At 38.0% G+C, this 16357-nt stretch overlaps 1 protein-coding gene across 1 annotated transcript in view; it reads right to left on the bottom strand.

Annotated features, from left to right (window-relative positions):
- The window catches only part of tnmd (tenomodulin), a 69597-nt gene that overhangs the window by 14773 nt on the left and 38467 nt on the right, over positions 1-16357 (bottom strand). Inside the window, exons 3-4 of the mRNA XM_061250268.1 lie at positions 9965-10105; positions 5474-5581 (exon numbers count right to left, since the gene is read on the bottom strand). Of these exons, the coding sequence (XP_061106252.1) occupies positions 5474-5581; positions 9965-10105 (249 nt within the window). The remainder of the gene's footprint in view (positions 1-5473; positions 5582-9964; positions 10106-16357) is intronic.

Below are 16357 nucleotides of genomic sequence, written 5' to 3'. Positions count from 1 at the left end.
ACTGTCACCTTTCTGTCACATTTCTGCCCACAGAACTTCTGCTCACTTGATGTTTTTTGCAAACTCTTAGATCACATTTCTTCCCCATCACTTTTTGTTTTTTTGGTCTAAAAAACAGTTGAACCTCTTGACCACATCTGCATGCTTTTACGCAACAACTTGCTAATCTCTAATCAACACACCTCAATACTTATTCTAAGTACTTGTGTCAAGTATGCAAGGTGATGATTCTCCTGATATGATGACAGCACTGGTCAGACATATTCTCAAGTGAATTATCTAGCCAGCACACATACAGTCAGGTCCAGAATTATTGGCACCATTCATAAATATGCACAGAAAATACTATAAACTAAAAAAGAATGTAGTTATTTTGTAAAAAAATAAGTACATACATTATAACTCCACTGATCTTAAATTATGCCCCTGGACCATTGGCAGCAAAACATTCCCAAAACATCAATGACCCACTAATGTTGAACTGTTTATGTATGTTTTTGTATCCATTACCAGACTTGTGACTGCCAATTATCTGTGTTTTGAATGAGCAGTTCAAACACAGTAATCAGTTAGGGGTATCAATAATTTAGACACCTATGGTTAAATAATGTAGTTACTGAATATTCCATTACTGAAATAACTGAATAAAAGACATTGAAACATAATAGGAAATGTATTATTTATTATATACAGCCTTTTTTCAAGGACACCAATACTTCTGGAGCTGACTGTATCACACAGCATGTAGTTGTATAATATACTGTGCTTGAGCTCATTTTGTTTTAGTTGGGGTGCAACTGAAATTGGTACTAATGGGCTGCTGCTGTGGTCTCCTTGGAGACGGAAACTCCTGAGGGCCCATGTTTGAGGGTTGAGAGGTGGAAAGAAGTCCTGAATTGCCACTCAAATCATAATATTGTGTGCTGCAGTGGGCCAAGGCCAGTGAAGGTAAAAGACACAAAATCACTTAAAATACAGAGTATAATTACAGTATTTGTTTAAATCCTTTAAAATGTTTGGTTGGACAAGTGTCTTTCCTGCTTGTTGAAAACAAAACAGCACAGGACCAAATGTGTCATCTCTATCTTGAAAGTTGAGCAAACCTACTTTTTATTAAATAAAAAACACAAGACAGCTCTAGTGGTGTACAATTACAATCTCTGAATTCTAGTTGCATGTGCAGTGGAATCCTGATTAAAAGCTTGTGTTGACTGTGCTGGCACTTTTTAAACCCTGAAGCTTTCCTCTGGAGTTCCTTACTCAAAAGCAATCAAAAGAAACTTTTTTTTCCCCAATATTGAAGTTATTTCCAAAAAGTTTTACCAAATGTTTGCTCAATTGTTTGAGTTCCCAATTCTTTTACACATAAATACATTTGTAAATGCATTAACCCCTTAAGTAACCCTTGTGTTGACCCCTTTTCTTAACACAAGCTTGAAAATGACATATATAAAATAAAATGCCTTCTATTCTTGAACCCTTTTGACTACAGGCATAATCCTGGTCTCTTCTGAAAGGTAACCCTTTGGGGTTTGTTTTCCTAGAGTCAGATTTACTCTGAATATTACTACATCAAAGTTACAGAAGCTCACTTTTCTCATTTTTCAGTGGATACGGATGATTGTGGCGGTGCCTGGCACACTTTTACATCACATTACAGTACATTAATGGCATTTGGCAGATGCTCTTATCCAGAGTGACGTACAGTTGATTAGACTAAGCAGGAGACAATCCTTCCCTGGAGCAGTGCAGGGTTAAGGGCCTTGCTCAAGGACCCAACGGCTGGGAAAATCTTAATGTGGCTACACTGGGGATCAAACCAGCGACCTTTCGGGTCCCAGTCATGTACCTTAACCACTATGCTACAGGCCGCCCCTAGACTTAGAAACACTTAGAAACACAACTGAGCCACAGCCAAAGTACTGGACAAATCTCCTTTCAAATTTTATGACACTATCACCATTGTTTTTTCTAAGCTATGACTAAGCAGTTTTCGAAAAAGCAATTTCAATTTTGGAGACTCCAAAAGGACACATGGAAGCTAAATGATATTATGGGCCTTATGACATGTAAAATACTGTATTTTGCTTACTAAACTATACAACACTTTTTATCCTGAAAAAAGTGTTTGCACTTCCCCCCACCTGTCACCCTGCCCCTACCTCTCCTCCCTCTCCTTGTGCTCCCCTCAGAAAGCAACAGTTCAAGAAGATTGTAAAAAAAGAATCACAATAATAACGTCTTGTATACTAATATATTCATTGACGTCCATTGATTCATGTTTTTGTCAAATACTCAACCCCCATCAACAAGTCAAACACATTCCATAATTTCACATGCTATTCATTATTCAAAAGCAGGCTTGCTCCTTATTTATAAGAATACTGAATAATAATGCAATATTTATAGAATGTATTTAGATTATCACTGATATAAAATGGGGTCATGATTATGAAAATGCCCTCAGGTGTTTTCACTGTCTTCCTCAGAAATATTCACTTGAGAATACTCGAGAGGCAAGAGAGATGAGAGATTCCTTGGAAGTCCCCCACAGGAAGTCCTTAATTTAGACGTAGGCATCGGGAATTTGTTGTAGAACATCAACTGTTTTGGCCATAAAACCTCAAGAATAGTTTTTGGTGAAGTATAACTGTCTCAGCGTGTGTATTAAAATGCTACGGTTTTCTTATGCTGGCAAAAAAATGCTGCATTGTTTTATACAAGCCTAACAAACTATACACCACTAGAAACATAATGTTGCTACCTAAAATGTTTCTCAGTCATTACCTCAATACCATACCACTAGCTGTTTCAAGGCTCAGCTGAATTGCTGGAACCTTGCTGTGGACAGGACACTGGCATTACCTTATTTTGTGTAGTATATGGTTTTCCAAAATGCAGAGAAGACGAGGTCCCCCCACATGCCACTCATCTTACAAAATAAGGAACTGTCGTCGCTATCACATTGGCATCTTAAAATAGGTTAAACAGATAGAACCGTTAGTTTTAATGCTTTTAACAGCATATCCTGTTACCATAGTGATTGAAAATTGCACTGTTAAAAACGGAATGAATGCAAAAAAAAAACCACGCCGGGCCAATGAGAATTAAGAGGTTAATTTACTGAAAAGTAGCACACCAGGACTGATGAAAAATCTGCTTTATGTCATATAAAAGTGGATATATTGTAATTAATATGAGTTTAATTAGCAATTTAATAATGATTCATGCATGAGAATGACTGGCTAACTTAATTCTTTCAGTCTCTCTCTCTCTCTCTCTCTCTCTCTCTCTCTCTCTCACACACACACACACACACACACACACACACACATACACACACCGTATTCATGTCAATAATGTATAATGCAGTGTTCTCATTTTCTCACTGTCGAGTCCTCCACTGAATCATTTCACAGCTGTGAATTTAATGTAAATGGCAAAAACTAATTAGGTTACACACAATGCACAACAAAATAAGATAAGAATGGCAGGGGACATATGGTGTCAATTAGTGTCTGCAAACATGGATTAGACATTCAAAGGAAGGGACATGATCAATTTAGTTTTTCTGTCAATCTATTTGCAGTGTGCTTGATCATTCATTTCAAGTCACATTGAAAGAAATTTGATTATTTCAAAAATATATTCTTTATTATTTTGTAAATGTTTTGTGGTTCACTGGACACAGAGATGAAGGGCTATGGGGAGAACATGCTGGTAGAGATGGAATAAGAGCTTTTCTCAAGTAAAAGCACTGCAGTAAGAACATATAAAAGCCCTATCATCAGTCAAAATTCCAAGGGGATTCTGTAGACTTTACTTTAGGACAGACAGTGGTCTGGCCTTTGCAAATATCAGATCTTGAAGAACTAGAGATGGAGTGGTACTTCACTTTATTAAAAATGCAGCTATTACAAAGATAAAACCTTTCTGAAATGACTTTATTGCAGTGTACCTACATGTAACATGGATGGGGAAACTATAGTAAAAACAAGAAAAACTGCACTTTTCAACAACCAAACTCCTGGGTAAGGATTCTGGTTGCCTTTTGAAGTATATTCCTACCTTTGGAGTACTTTCCTGCAGCCACATAATGGCACGGTTTGAGGTCACAAACTTCCAATAGAAATCCAAAGGGCAAACATCTTGTTCCTTTTGTTCCACATTTTCAGTGCTCATTTTTAGTTTTAAACATAACAGTTTACCCTTCGATCTAAAACACATTTTCTTGGGGGGTGGGAGGCAATTTGTGCTCTTTTATGTTGAAATTGTAACGGATTTAGAAGCAGAGTTGTGTGGAAATTGCCTCAGAAATATCAATTCACAAATACAGTGGCATAAATGTAATTCCTGATGTGATTTATGCATAACATACATACAGTATATCTTTTTAAACCTATTTTTTCCTCCAACTCCATTAAATTGGACCATTTGGTAGATGGAATATTAGCACATAAACTAGGTTTGTGTGAGATGCCCCACCAGACCTTCACATAGGGTTATAAGATTACAGAAGACAGAAAAAAGCCAGATCATGTTATGAACCACTCAAGAAATATTTACTCAGATAATCCTATTCTAATGGATAACCTTTGCAGGGGGGCCTCCTCATCTCTTCCTTTAGTGTCTCAGTCTTTTGGAGGAGATGATTCAAAATGAACATTGGCTCAAGAAGCACGTGAACACTCTGCAGACATAGTCAGATAGACACTCTGTGTGTGGCTGGCTTCCTCCTGGTGTATTGCACACACCTCAGACTTTTGGTGGGAAATCAAAGTGCTTCAACAATGCGGAAGAACATTGGTCTCCCAGTAGCATTTCCATACTCTCCTAAAAACTACAAAATATATAGTTTGAACAAGAGTGCAAGCTTTTTAGAATCCCCATTCACTTCATATTCAGTCTTCATCAGTCCCTATATTCTTTGTGAGAATTGCATGACAGAGCATACTTTGGGTACAGTGTCTTTTTGCAGCCATCACAAAGAATTTTGCAGCAGGAATGAAATGCAGCCTTGCCGAACTGTGGCAAAACCGGGGAAAGAGCGACCCATATTACATTTAATTAAATTGTAAACGACCCTTTGGACTAATGGAGGTTTCCTAGCAAGGCACCATAAAAGTGAAACATCATTGAAACACTGGGCTTGGTTTATTTATATTGCAGAGGCTAGTGAATGGTAGATCAATTAGCATTGCATAAATAATGTTATAAAATGTGTAAAATTCCCAGTTGCTGCAGTTAAACTTTAAACGTGTGGCATTTGCTGCACCTGGTAGCTGAGCATATGCAGTAAAACAGCCTGTACTGTCAGATTTTAATCGTTTTTTGTGGAATCGATGGGGACTTGAAGCATGACGTCCATTAAAGGGGAGTTGAATCGCTCGTCATTTTATACTCTTAGGAACTGTGCTGTGAGATGTGTCTTAAAGCACAGCCTGTTGCCGTGGGAACAAATGTAAGACCTTACCGGCATCTCGTTGTCTTCAGGTTCCATTGCTGTTGGTTCTGGAAGCTCCTTGGTTTGGCTCTTGATGTAGCATCTCTGTTGTTTAGCAAACCGAATCCCTGTCAGTCCCTTCAAGATACAGTCAAAGAAATACGCAATTATACTTATGCTACAGCTAGGCATGACTGTAGATGATGAAAAAACACATTTATGCATAACCTCAATGCTGTTATATGCATTTTTGTTCTGTAAAAGCGACAAAAATAATTCCTCTGCTTTTTCCTGCAAGAGCTGCACTTTCTAAATATTTTAGTGCAGTGAAGAGCAATTATCTTGAAAAGACATTCCATACTGCCATGTGGAATGTCTCTCTAGTGGAAAAAAAGTAGTGGTAAAAGTTCATCATGGCAGCTAAAATATTTCTTTATTTCCCATTTACGTTCTGCTTCTGGCTGGGGAGCTGGATGAAGTATGTAGCTCTGTGGTTGTGCAGTTTAACCGTCCCCCATATTCAACTGATGTTAAAAGAGAAAGTTGGATTTTTTTTTCTTTTCTTGCTACAGTCACTTTAACATTGTGTCAGGACAAGCAGTGCCATGGATTTCACCTGTTCAATGAGGACTTAATTACATCTACATCGTGATGGGAAGTTAATGTCTTCTTTAATCAGAGTTAATTCGGATAAAGAGGCTCCTCTTGCATTCTGACAGAACCTCTGAGGCCTCTCTGGAGTCGTATCTAACGACTGCCATCATAAACACACACGCGCATCATTTCCTCCACTCATATCCACAATTCCCAAAGAAAAAAAATGCACATATCGTTATCTGTGCTGGCGGAAATACAAGCCGCTACACTCCGAGTTAAATGCATTACAGCAGGATCCAGCCTAATCTACTTCAACGGAAAACGGGAAGGACGGTCTAAGCGATGAGATGCAATGATTGCCGAGGTCGCTCAAGCAGAAAATGAAGAAGAGACACTTCATTACAAGGAAAGGCAATTGGAAAAATGGCTGTGAAAAAAAAACACAATGTGCGGCTTTCTCTTCACTCCAGTTAATGCATGTGCATAGGCAAGCTGCTTTCCTGTTGAACAGTTATCTGATTGGAGGAATGTAACAAAAACAAATGTCATTTGTGAAGGTGGGAATGCTAAGGTAGCACCACCCAGATTTCACAATGCTAGTCATTATGGAGGTTGACAGAAAGAGATATTTGGAGGAGCTCTTTTTTATTTTATTTGTTGGGTCAAAAATGTGAAACAGATGTGCTGCATATAAGGTATAGCTAAAGCTGCCCCCAGTTTTTGTGTTTAATTATTGAATATAATTGTACAAAAGGCAAAAATGACAATTATTCACCAGCATAAGTTTTACTAAATAGGACATGACAAAAACAAGCTAAGGCCTTGTAATACATTGCATTAAACTCCACATCCTGCAGACTGCTGCATTACGGTACATTATACAGAGTGAATTACAAGTGTGAACGATAAATATTGATTAGGTGCCAAATTATATCAGTTGCAATATGTCCACACATTTGATTGTATGGTTCACTTTATCACTAGGTGTGTCAAAAATATATGTAATGTTGTTGGTAGTGCCATCCATAACTGAGTATTTTTGACAGAAAAGGACAATTGACCAAAAATTGTTTCACACAATACCATTCTCATAGTTACCTTCATAGTAATGGCATTGTACGAATTTAACAAACAGTCTCATCCAGGGCAACTTCCATTATTTTTTCCCACTTAGGGCCATATTTACTAAGCATGCCACAAATTACCATAAGGGCTGCAGAATTCTGTCGCCGCATGTATTCAATTTAGAGGGGGTTTTATGTGCTGGTTATGTAAATGAGTAGTCATAGCAAGTTAATTTAAATGCAGTGGCGGTATTTAAGATGCATGTTGTTCCTGTGAAAAGAAAAAAAAGCTGTATGGGAGGAAAATCGCAGCTAAAGTAAAGTTAAATATCTATAATTGATTGAAAAAAAACCATTGGCAAGACAGGTGATGCACCAAATAAATAATTATCATTATGGATGGTTCACCCAAACTGCATAATTCTGTCATAGTTGTCTGTGGGTAGTAGTAACTGGCCCTTCTGCTTACAGCAAATAGTGCAGTTGGACCCTGTAGCCAGTCCAATTCCACTCTCCTCTCTCTGTACTTTCCGTTTCACACCGCAATATTGTGGAGCAGTGGTCCTCACTCCTGGTCCTGAAGAGCCACAGAGAAAACCAGCACACCCTGCAGCTCTCCAGGACCAGGAGTGAGGACCACTGTTGTGGACCATGCAGCAGACCACAAACACATGCACCATTTTCTCTGGGCTGTACAAGAGGGCTCCACCAGTATGGCCCAGACAACAAAATCGGCTCTTAAGGATGCCAAATTTGTGTTCCACCATATTTCTGGCATGATTGTCTCCCTCCTTGTACCACTCCATCTATGGTGAAGTCAGGTTTTGGACAATTGTCAGCAAAGATGGATAGGTACTGTCATCTTTAAATGTGCAGGGAGAATGTTAACACGTCTCATTAGTAAAAAGTAGTTCAGACACAGTTTTAATATTTCACGTTGTGTTCCAGTAGTTACACACAACTTGGACATTGATAGAATGTGTGTGCTTTCAGTTTCTGTACACATGCTCATTTGCTGATAGGGTCAATTGCACCTAGCACCTTTGGGAAATTACCGATGGTATAAATTTCCAGAAGGGCCTTCAACACAGCATGGCTTTCAGCACCAGCTACCATTTATACAGCTGGATATTTTTACTGAAGCAATTTAGACTAAATACCTCACTGAAGGGTATAGCAGCAGCATCTCCCTGGTATTTTGACCTACAATCTTAAAATTGCCAGTTCAGCTTGCCATTATTCTACACACAACAAATTTGTTTCAGGTTACTGGGGCCATTTTGTACTCCATTTTGCCCAACAATGGTGAACATATGCATGTTTCACTCTTGATATAACTCAACTATTTAGTTTACATGAAAGTTGGTGACACGTTTTTATCCTCCATATTGAACCAAACATCTCTCCAGCATGGGAAGTCAGGACTAATCTCAAGGTTAAAACTCATAGATGTTTTGAAAACTCTCTTGGCCAGCATACCCTGAAGAAAGAAACATAACAATTGCTGTTAATAATACAAAAACACTGAACATAGACATTGACAAGCAATAGCACATTGGTAGATTTATTCAAGCCATTTTATTTTTATGGGTACAGCTGAATGCAACATGATGTCTGATGTGACTTGTTTCCTTAGTATTGAATACGAGTGGCAGTCTCCAGTATTCTACCTCCGCCAGCATTACTCTCCAGAGAACTCACGTTAGTAGTCAGACATAATAAGAAAGATAGCCTGTCTGTCCTATGGATGGAATTATTTCCTCAAACACAGCTCTTGAAGACTGCACTTTGCAGGGGCTTTGGAGTACACAATCATCTGACTCATCGGTTCTTCCGGACAACCAATTCTGGAACCCTTCCCCAGTGAACGCTTAGTACAACCAATAATAAAGTTTGTGTTTTTCTAGCCTTTCTTTTTAATCACCGTCTGTTTGACTTACAGTATTCTTGACTTATTCTTCACCTTACTTTCTCCCTTGGCAGTGCATGGCTCAACTATTTGTGGATCTGGCTGATGCAATTTATAGGTTAGATAGTCAAGGACTTGCACTAGGCTGGCAAGAATGTGAGTGTTTATACTCGCATGACAGCAAGTTGCACAGATAGGGCCAGATTTACTAAGCCTTTTGCAACGATTTTCAGATGCACGTGACGCATTCTGCCCAGGAAACTTGCGTTGTATGTATCAAACTGGCGCACGGGGCTAGAACCGCAGTGTGCGTGTGAGCTAGGCAAGCTGCGCTTCTCTACTTAATGCATATGCATTTAAGGGTGGATCGTGCAAATAAAGGGTGGTCCACCTCAAAATAGCAGGCATAAATCAAGGCAGAGACACAGGCTCCGAATCTTGAAATAACTTAAAATAATCTTTGCCACAAAAATCACACTATTTCAATTCCAAGATTATTAATATTACATATTAATTAATGATTGCAGCCAAGCAATAATTAAGGCTGGATCTTTGTCACAGAAAATGTTTAGAAAAGAATTTATGAAATTAGCCAATATCTCAAGCTGTGTGAAATGAGTGAAATAACGTGCTCAACCATAGTGACAGTAAGTATTCGAAGTTTCAAAATATTGTTGCCGCTAGTAAAAAATATCAGTAGGCTGAATGCAGTGATATGCTTGTAATCACTTTTGTCCATCGCGGAAGGACATGCTTATTACTTTTAACAGAACATTGTTAGAAACAGAGCATGCTCAACCAGCATTGCTAAGATAATAAGAACAGGGTTATGTGTTTGTTTATATTAGTTATCCTCCAAAACAATCATGGAAAATAAACTGGGAAAGACTTCCGAACTGTAGGCTCACAGGCATTACTTGGAAGTTTTGTTGGTGAGGGTGGGAAACTCACATTTTTGAAGTCATGAATCTCCAGAACTTCTTCACTCCCATTTCCCATCCTGAAGATCTCAAGACGGTGGGCGGGGTCAATCTCCATGACACTCTCTGTTTCGGCACCATCCATCACCACTTTATACCTAAGATCATATACCTGGAAAAGCAAAGGCAGGCATCAGCTGAACCATGCAACATTAACTGTAACATTGTGTACAATGTTTTTGTCGGATGCCTATGGTACAACAGAAGAGAGAAGTCCACCACCTCCTTGAACTGGTGTTAGAAACAGGAAGGCAATCATTAGGGTATGGCATCCAACAGGATATAAACTGATTTTGATGCTTTCAAACAATTGCATACAGGCATCTGCCAGATATTGAGTTAAAAGAGAAATTGTTAATATCAGCTACTTTACCTCATTAACTCTCGCACCGAGTGAATGTATTTAATTTGAATCTGCGACAATAGGTCAGTGAGGCTGACAGTTTTCCCTTTAAAAACAGTCTGATCAAAGCATTCCCATTTGTCTATTACGCAGTACTTGTGTATACATGAACAGTTTTGAGAATTAGCATTTTCAAAATGTTATTTGTTTCTACCTGCCACAACACACTGCAAAGCCAGTAAGAGACTGTCTCTTACTGTAGAAGGTCATTTGAAACAGTTTATTTGCCAAATCATTAAATATCCTTGGATACTTATATAAATAAAACAGCAGTAAGAGGCAACCTGGTCTTCAGAAATATTGATTTCCATTTGCACAGAATATTATACTATCACCAGGCTTCAGAACGTCTTTTACCTAAGGTATTTAAATGAAAACAGAAAGACATTTGGAAAACAGTGTCCAGATTGAGCATGCCGTACATTTTAAAAGGCACAAAAATACTTGCAAACCCTCAAATTAAAAGACTCATGACTGCCCCTCCCAAGCAGTTTCTTTGCTGCAGTTTCCAGCATTAGCAACCAGGCAAAACACTGTGAATTTGTACAGAAGTAATAAGGATGAAAGTTAATTAGCCTTCCTAGCAAAGTGTCAGCCTTGAGGCAGTCACACTTCAGAATGCAGACATCTGTGGCACAATGTGCAAAGAGAGACAACTAGCAGATTCATTATTTTCAATGCTGTCTGACAGTGTTTTGGACAGGTACAGAACAGTACTGAAGAACAGAAGGGATATACTTGAGCTATGTTTCAAAGTGTCCTTGTGTGTTCTTAAGAATTAAGAACAATTAGCAAAATATGAAGCAAAGTACTTCATATTTTGTGGATTGAATTCAGTTGCATTTAATCTGTAATATTTCCCCTTGGATAGCACATATAAAATAACTGTTTCCCTCAGCTTTTTGAAAGCTAATATGATAAAGAAATATTTCCATTTACACTTATTTATCACAATATGCTTTGTGAAAAAACTATTCCTATTGTTCTATCAACGCAGGCATGTCAAGAGAATTACATTTGTTTGGGTGTGGTTTCATAAACAATGGGCAATTTAACCATTTTATTCATCTACATGCACTTCTATGAAGCTAAAGCAATTTAGCAAAATAAACAACACTATCATTATGAATTATTACAACAATGTGCCTTTACACTTGATCGGGATTTGGCCCAAAACTGTTTTGCATCTTCAATGCCAACATTAGGCCTCAAGAAAAGAATCCACCATCTGTTCTCGAAAAGGATATTTACTCACTGTAGTTTAATATAACTCTAAAACTAGTTAAGACCTTTTTGACAACTTTTGCCTAAATTGAAATCTTTATTTAGACTGAGATTGTTCCTCTTTTCTTTCAAAGCCTTAGTATATGACAAAACAAATACAGCTCACATTGTGTGCATTACCATTGTAGTTAATCACTTCACATTATTATAGGGCCTGGGCTTAGCAACAAATGTTACAATATGAAGCAATCTTGGGGCTAAATTCCCTTTGGCAGCATATGGCTGAAATGCTTGAAATAGCAGAGACATAGATAATTGCAGCATTTTAAGGGCACTGCATAATGTCTGGAACAAAGATATAGGACTTTTTCTTCCTGGTTTGGCATTGTACTCCACAATTTTATATTTGTAATCAAAGAATTCACACGTGGTTTGTTAGGGAAAAATCATTGCCAATTAAGAATCTTACCCTTACAGGTTAAAGTACAGATTCAGAACTGTTAGTAAATCTCCCTCCATTTCACGGAACCAAAATAATTGGGACAAATGGCTAGTTTCTGATTAGTTAGGTGAGTTCAATTGCTTCCATAGTCCAGGTATAAGCTTTCCTGGTTTTTGATTACCTTTGGAGTCTATTATTATAATTTGTAAAAATTCTCACCATAATGAAGAAAAAACAATCTGTCAGATTGGCAGGTGTGGATTTTTCATTGGCTACTGCAAGATGCAGAACTACAGAGGCTATACTGCAAGATGCAAACCACTAATTAGCCACAAAGACGGGATGGCCAGGTTACAGTACCGAGACCAAGATTCGCTTGTATCAGAGTGATGGCAAGATGGCAAAAGTGTGGACGCCAAAAATAACTGCCCAAGATCCAAAGCATACCATCACATCTGTGAAACATCCCTTCATATAATTTGATATCAGTCTTTCACATTGCTGTGGAGGAAATTTAGCCCACTCTTTTTTGCTGAACTGATTTAATTCAGACACATTGGTAGGCTTTAAACCACAAAATGGGGGAGTTGACAGTCTTTGCTTTAACCTGGACTACAGAGCCAAAACAACAAAAATTGTGTCACTACCAAAATAGTTAGGGACCACACTGGGTATAGCTTGTGTCGAAGATAACAATGAACCCCATTACACAAATTGCAGATTTGTGTATGTAACGCAGTAAAGCCTGGGTGCTACATTCACTGCAAGCAACACCTTGGTTGTGCATCAGCAGCCACAAAAACAGCACGAAATCGATAGAACAACAACCTGCTAGACAAGTTTGACAGAGGCAGGGGCACCCGCATAATTTATTTCCACGGTATGCAGAAAACAAAAACAAGGGTAGTCTAATTGTGGACACCGCCTCGCCCATTAAATTAAAAGTAAAAAAAAAGATTTAAAGTATCTATAATGGTATACAGTTACCATGGCTGTTACCAATTTTACCATGTCATTAATCCACCACAAGAACACTACAAAGAGACCAAACAGAAACTTTGGCCTAGCCTATATGTTTCATTTTAAGATGTGCGACCGCGAAAACAACAAATATTAGCTTTGCATATGCCCCACTACCAGGGGCACCAGCAGAAAATTCTGATTGCGGTGGTCAAAGAGGGCCAAGGGATTTTGACAGGGTAGCACATAGTAAAATACCAAATGTAATTCTTTTTTCTTTTGCACCTGACCCTACTTCCCAACATAGTTTGGAAGCTAATACCATAAGACTTACAGCTAATGCTAATCTCTTCATTTTTTCAAACAAGCAGCCATACAAAAATAGTTTACCATAGCGCTGATTGTTAGCGCAGGCACTAAAACACACAACAGAGACATCATGCCGACAACCATTTCAGAAAGGCACAAGAAATTTCAAGGTAAGATTTTTTTGTTAAAACATTGTTACAACATGATTGTATATCCCTTCCTATCATTGACAAAACCGACATATTGACTCAACCTCTGCCTGTGTTTCTAGTCCTTAATTTTGGGTTTCAAAATGTACAGATGACGGCTTAACACTCTATACCAAAACATTGTATGACTGTACAATAATTCAAGTTCATTGGTTGAAAATTGGTTCTAATTGCCACAGCCAATGGCGTTTCAACATCAGCGCGTTTCCAGAGAAGGTGTCTGTTGCTGCTATTCCTCTCTTGACTGTTAGAAATCTGAAATCACCTATTTAAATCAATTTTAAATAATAAACCTTTAAATAATAATGTAGTTCCGACAAGTGTGCTCAGCCCCTGTAAAGTGCACTCATATTAAGTGATCTGGAGTAATGTCATGAAAGAAAGCAAGGTAGCCTTCCGTATGACTGTGTGATTTGATCATAATCTTGCTAATGGCTGCGCCTTAATATTTAATTCAAACTAGGCAGCTATCCATTTAGCCATTTCAACTGGGCAGACCTAGCTAGCTAAATAGCTAGGTATAAAATAGCTTGCTCAGAATTATGGACTCAATCAGAAACAAGAAACCTTTTCCAGCTGATTTTGAACAATTATAGGAATACAAATAGGCCTACATACATAGCATGTACGTAGCATTACAGAAAGAGTATGATATGTGGAACAACATCCATAACTATTTTGATCTGTAGTGCTACTTCTTAAGGAACTGAAAAGTTCCACTACGGTGAACTTTTTTCCTCTTGACATGTCAATCTAGTCATTTTAGTAAGCGCCAAATCAATCATCACCAACAAGCATGGGAAAGGCTAAACTAGCTGATCAATTATCCACCAATCACTTCACATCCATAACCGATGAAATTAAGGCATTTGAGTTTGTATTACTTGACATTCTGAGACACTGATACAGATTTTTTATGGTCATAGGCAGTTTTTTCTGAAGGCCTTTCTACATTGACTGCAGTTCAGTTGCGCAAGTAAATCGCATGTTTAAAAATTAAGTTTAACTTCAAAATGTTAACGCAGCTGAGGTATGCAGCTTTCATACTCTGTGTACAGATGTGGGCGACACTGGAAAGATGCTGGAATTTTCCCAACATTTGTCAAGCGTCATCAAGCATTGAGTGTTCTCTGCACATGCCGAGGTGGCCAACTTCATATCTCTAGCCTGCCTGTCATCGTTTTCCCATTTGGAGAGTTACTCCAGACTCGCAATATTAAAAATATTCACAAATTGTTCACAAATCCAAAGAAGAGAGTGAGGACTTCTGTTGTACAGTAAATGGCATTAACTGCTGTTCACAAGTTTCTGGCCTAACTTTTAATCAGACCAGATGTCAACTTCCTCTTAGGAGATGATAGCTGGCATGCAGGCCATCTGTTCTGTCATGAATGACTAAGACAGAGGCCAAGACTGAATCAACATTTGGCCTAATTTTTTGTTGCAAATAAAGGCCAGTGCAACCGTTTCCTTTGGAAAACCTATTTTGTTTAGTTTATTTAAAATGTACAATTGATCGTGATCAGAGATTGAATCATTTGTCTAGAGAAGACAGAGGAGGATGAGGTTGATTTGATATGTAATATTTTAACCAGAGTTTGACTAGTTATCTACTATCAACTACAAAAGAAGTGTTCCGCTACAAAAGAAACCAGGACAAAAGATTATAAATGTTAAAACTTGGGAACTTGGGAAATGGTTTTAAATTCTACACTAAGCACCTCTTAGAGCACATATAGAACAAAATCGTCACATCATCATTCTCTTGAGGACTCTTCTCACATTAAAGGACAATCTGAAGATGAGCATAAACAATATTAATTCAGACAGATTTACAGCGAGCATAGACATTACACACCTATAAAATTATACACGTGGACTTCCTGCTGAATATAGTTTATTCACATTGGGAATGAAGATTGAGCCCAAATTATCTATTGTAGATTAGTTGGGAACAGCACAATATATAAGTGGGGATGTCTTTGAAAGTCAGAGCAAACTGTTCCCAATGATACTAGTACCTTTTTTTATTTCATTTCTGCTTGCATACAAGTATTTTAGTATTCTGACTGGATGGCAACCTGACCCTTATTGCACGTTCACAGCATGAAAAGGTGATGATTAGTCTCTAGGTTTCTCTCCTCAGTTATAGATCTCTGCCACATCTTTATCTTGGGGTCCAGCTTCATTTAAGCACCTATACATTGATGTCTAGCTGGTATTTCAAAATTATCCTTTATCTTTATCTTGTTTTTGAAGGGCAATGATAATGAAAAATCATGAAAACAGTGTTTTTTGTCATAAATCAATACGAAGAAAAGACAATGTTGTTCAGCCTTAAATGCTGGTGCAACACACAGAATTAAACTATGCTGAATTAAACAAAAGCAACTGAAATGTGTACTAGATATTAAATCACAAAGCTTTCTCTCTCTTTGGCCTGGTACCAACCTTGAGAGATTACCTGCTTTACCTGCTGCACAACACATGATTACTAAATTAGCCAGATAACTACACAGAGTAATACCCAAACCCCAACCAAATGTGGAACATGGAGCTGTTTTGGGCATTACTTCGTGCAGTTAGTCAGCTAACTCACAAATTCTGTTTTGTAGAACATGCTCCAGGTAAATCAGATAATCTCTCAAGGTTGGGACCATGCCAAAGAGAGATCGCTCTTTCCATGCTTTACAACAGAAAATAATCTTAGAAGCTAACATTACCTACTGCAGTCTGAGGGAAGTTTCAAGTATCAAGCTACATTCCAATCATTTCTATTCCACTATTCTATTCTATAATTTCTATATAAAAAGGATC

The sequence above is a fragment of the Conger conger genome, chromosome 7 (assembly GCF_963514075.1).
Source record: "Conger conger chromosome 7, fConCon1.1, whole genome shotgun sequence".
In the NCBI taxonomy this organism is placed as follows: Eukaryota; Metazoa; Chordata; class Actinopteri; order Anguilliformes; family Congridae; genus Conger; species Conger conger.
Note: the sequence above shows the minus strand (reverse complement) of the source record. Positions and strands in the feature narration are given on the sequence as shown.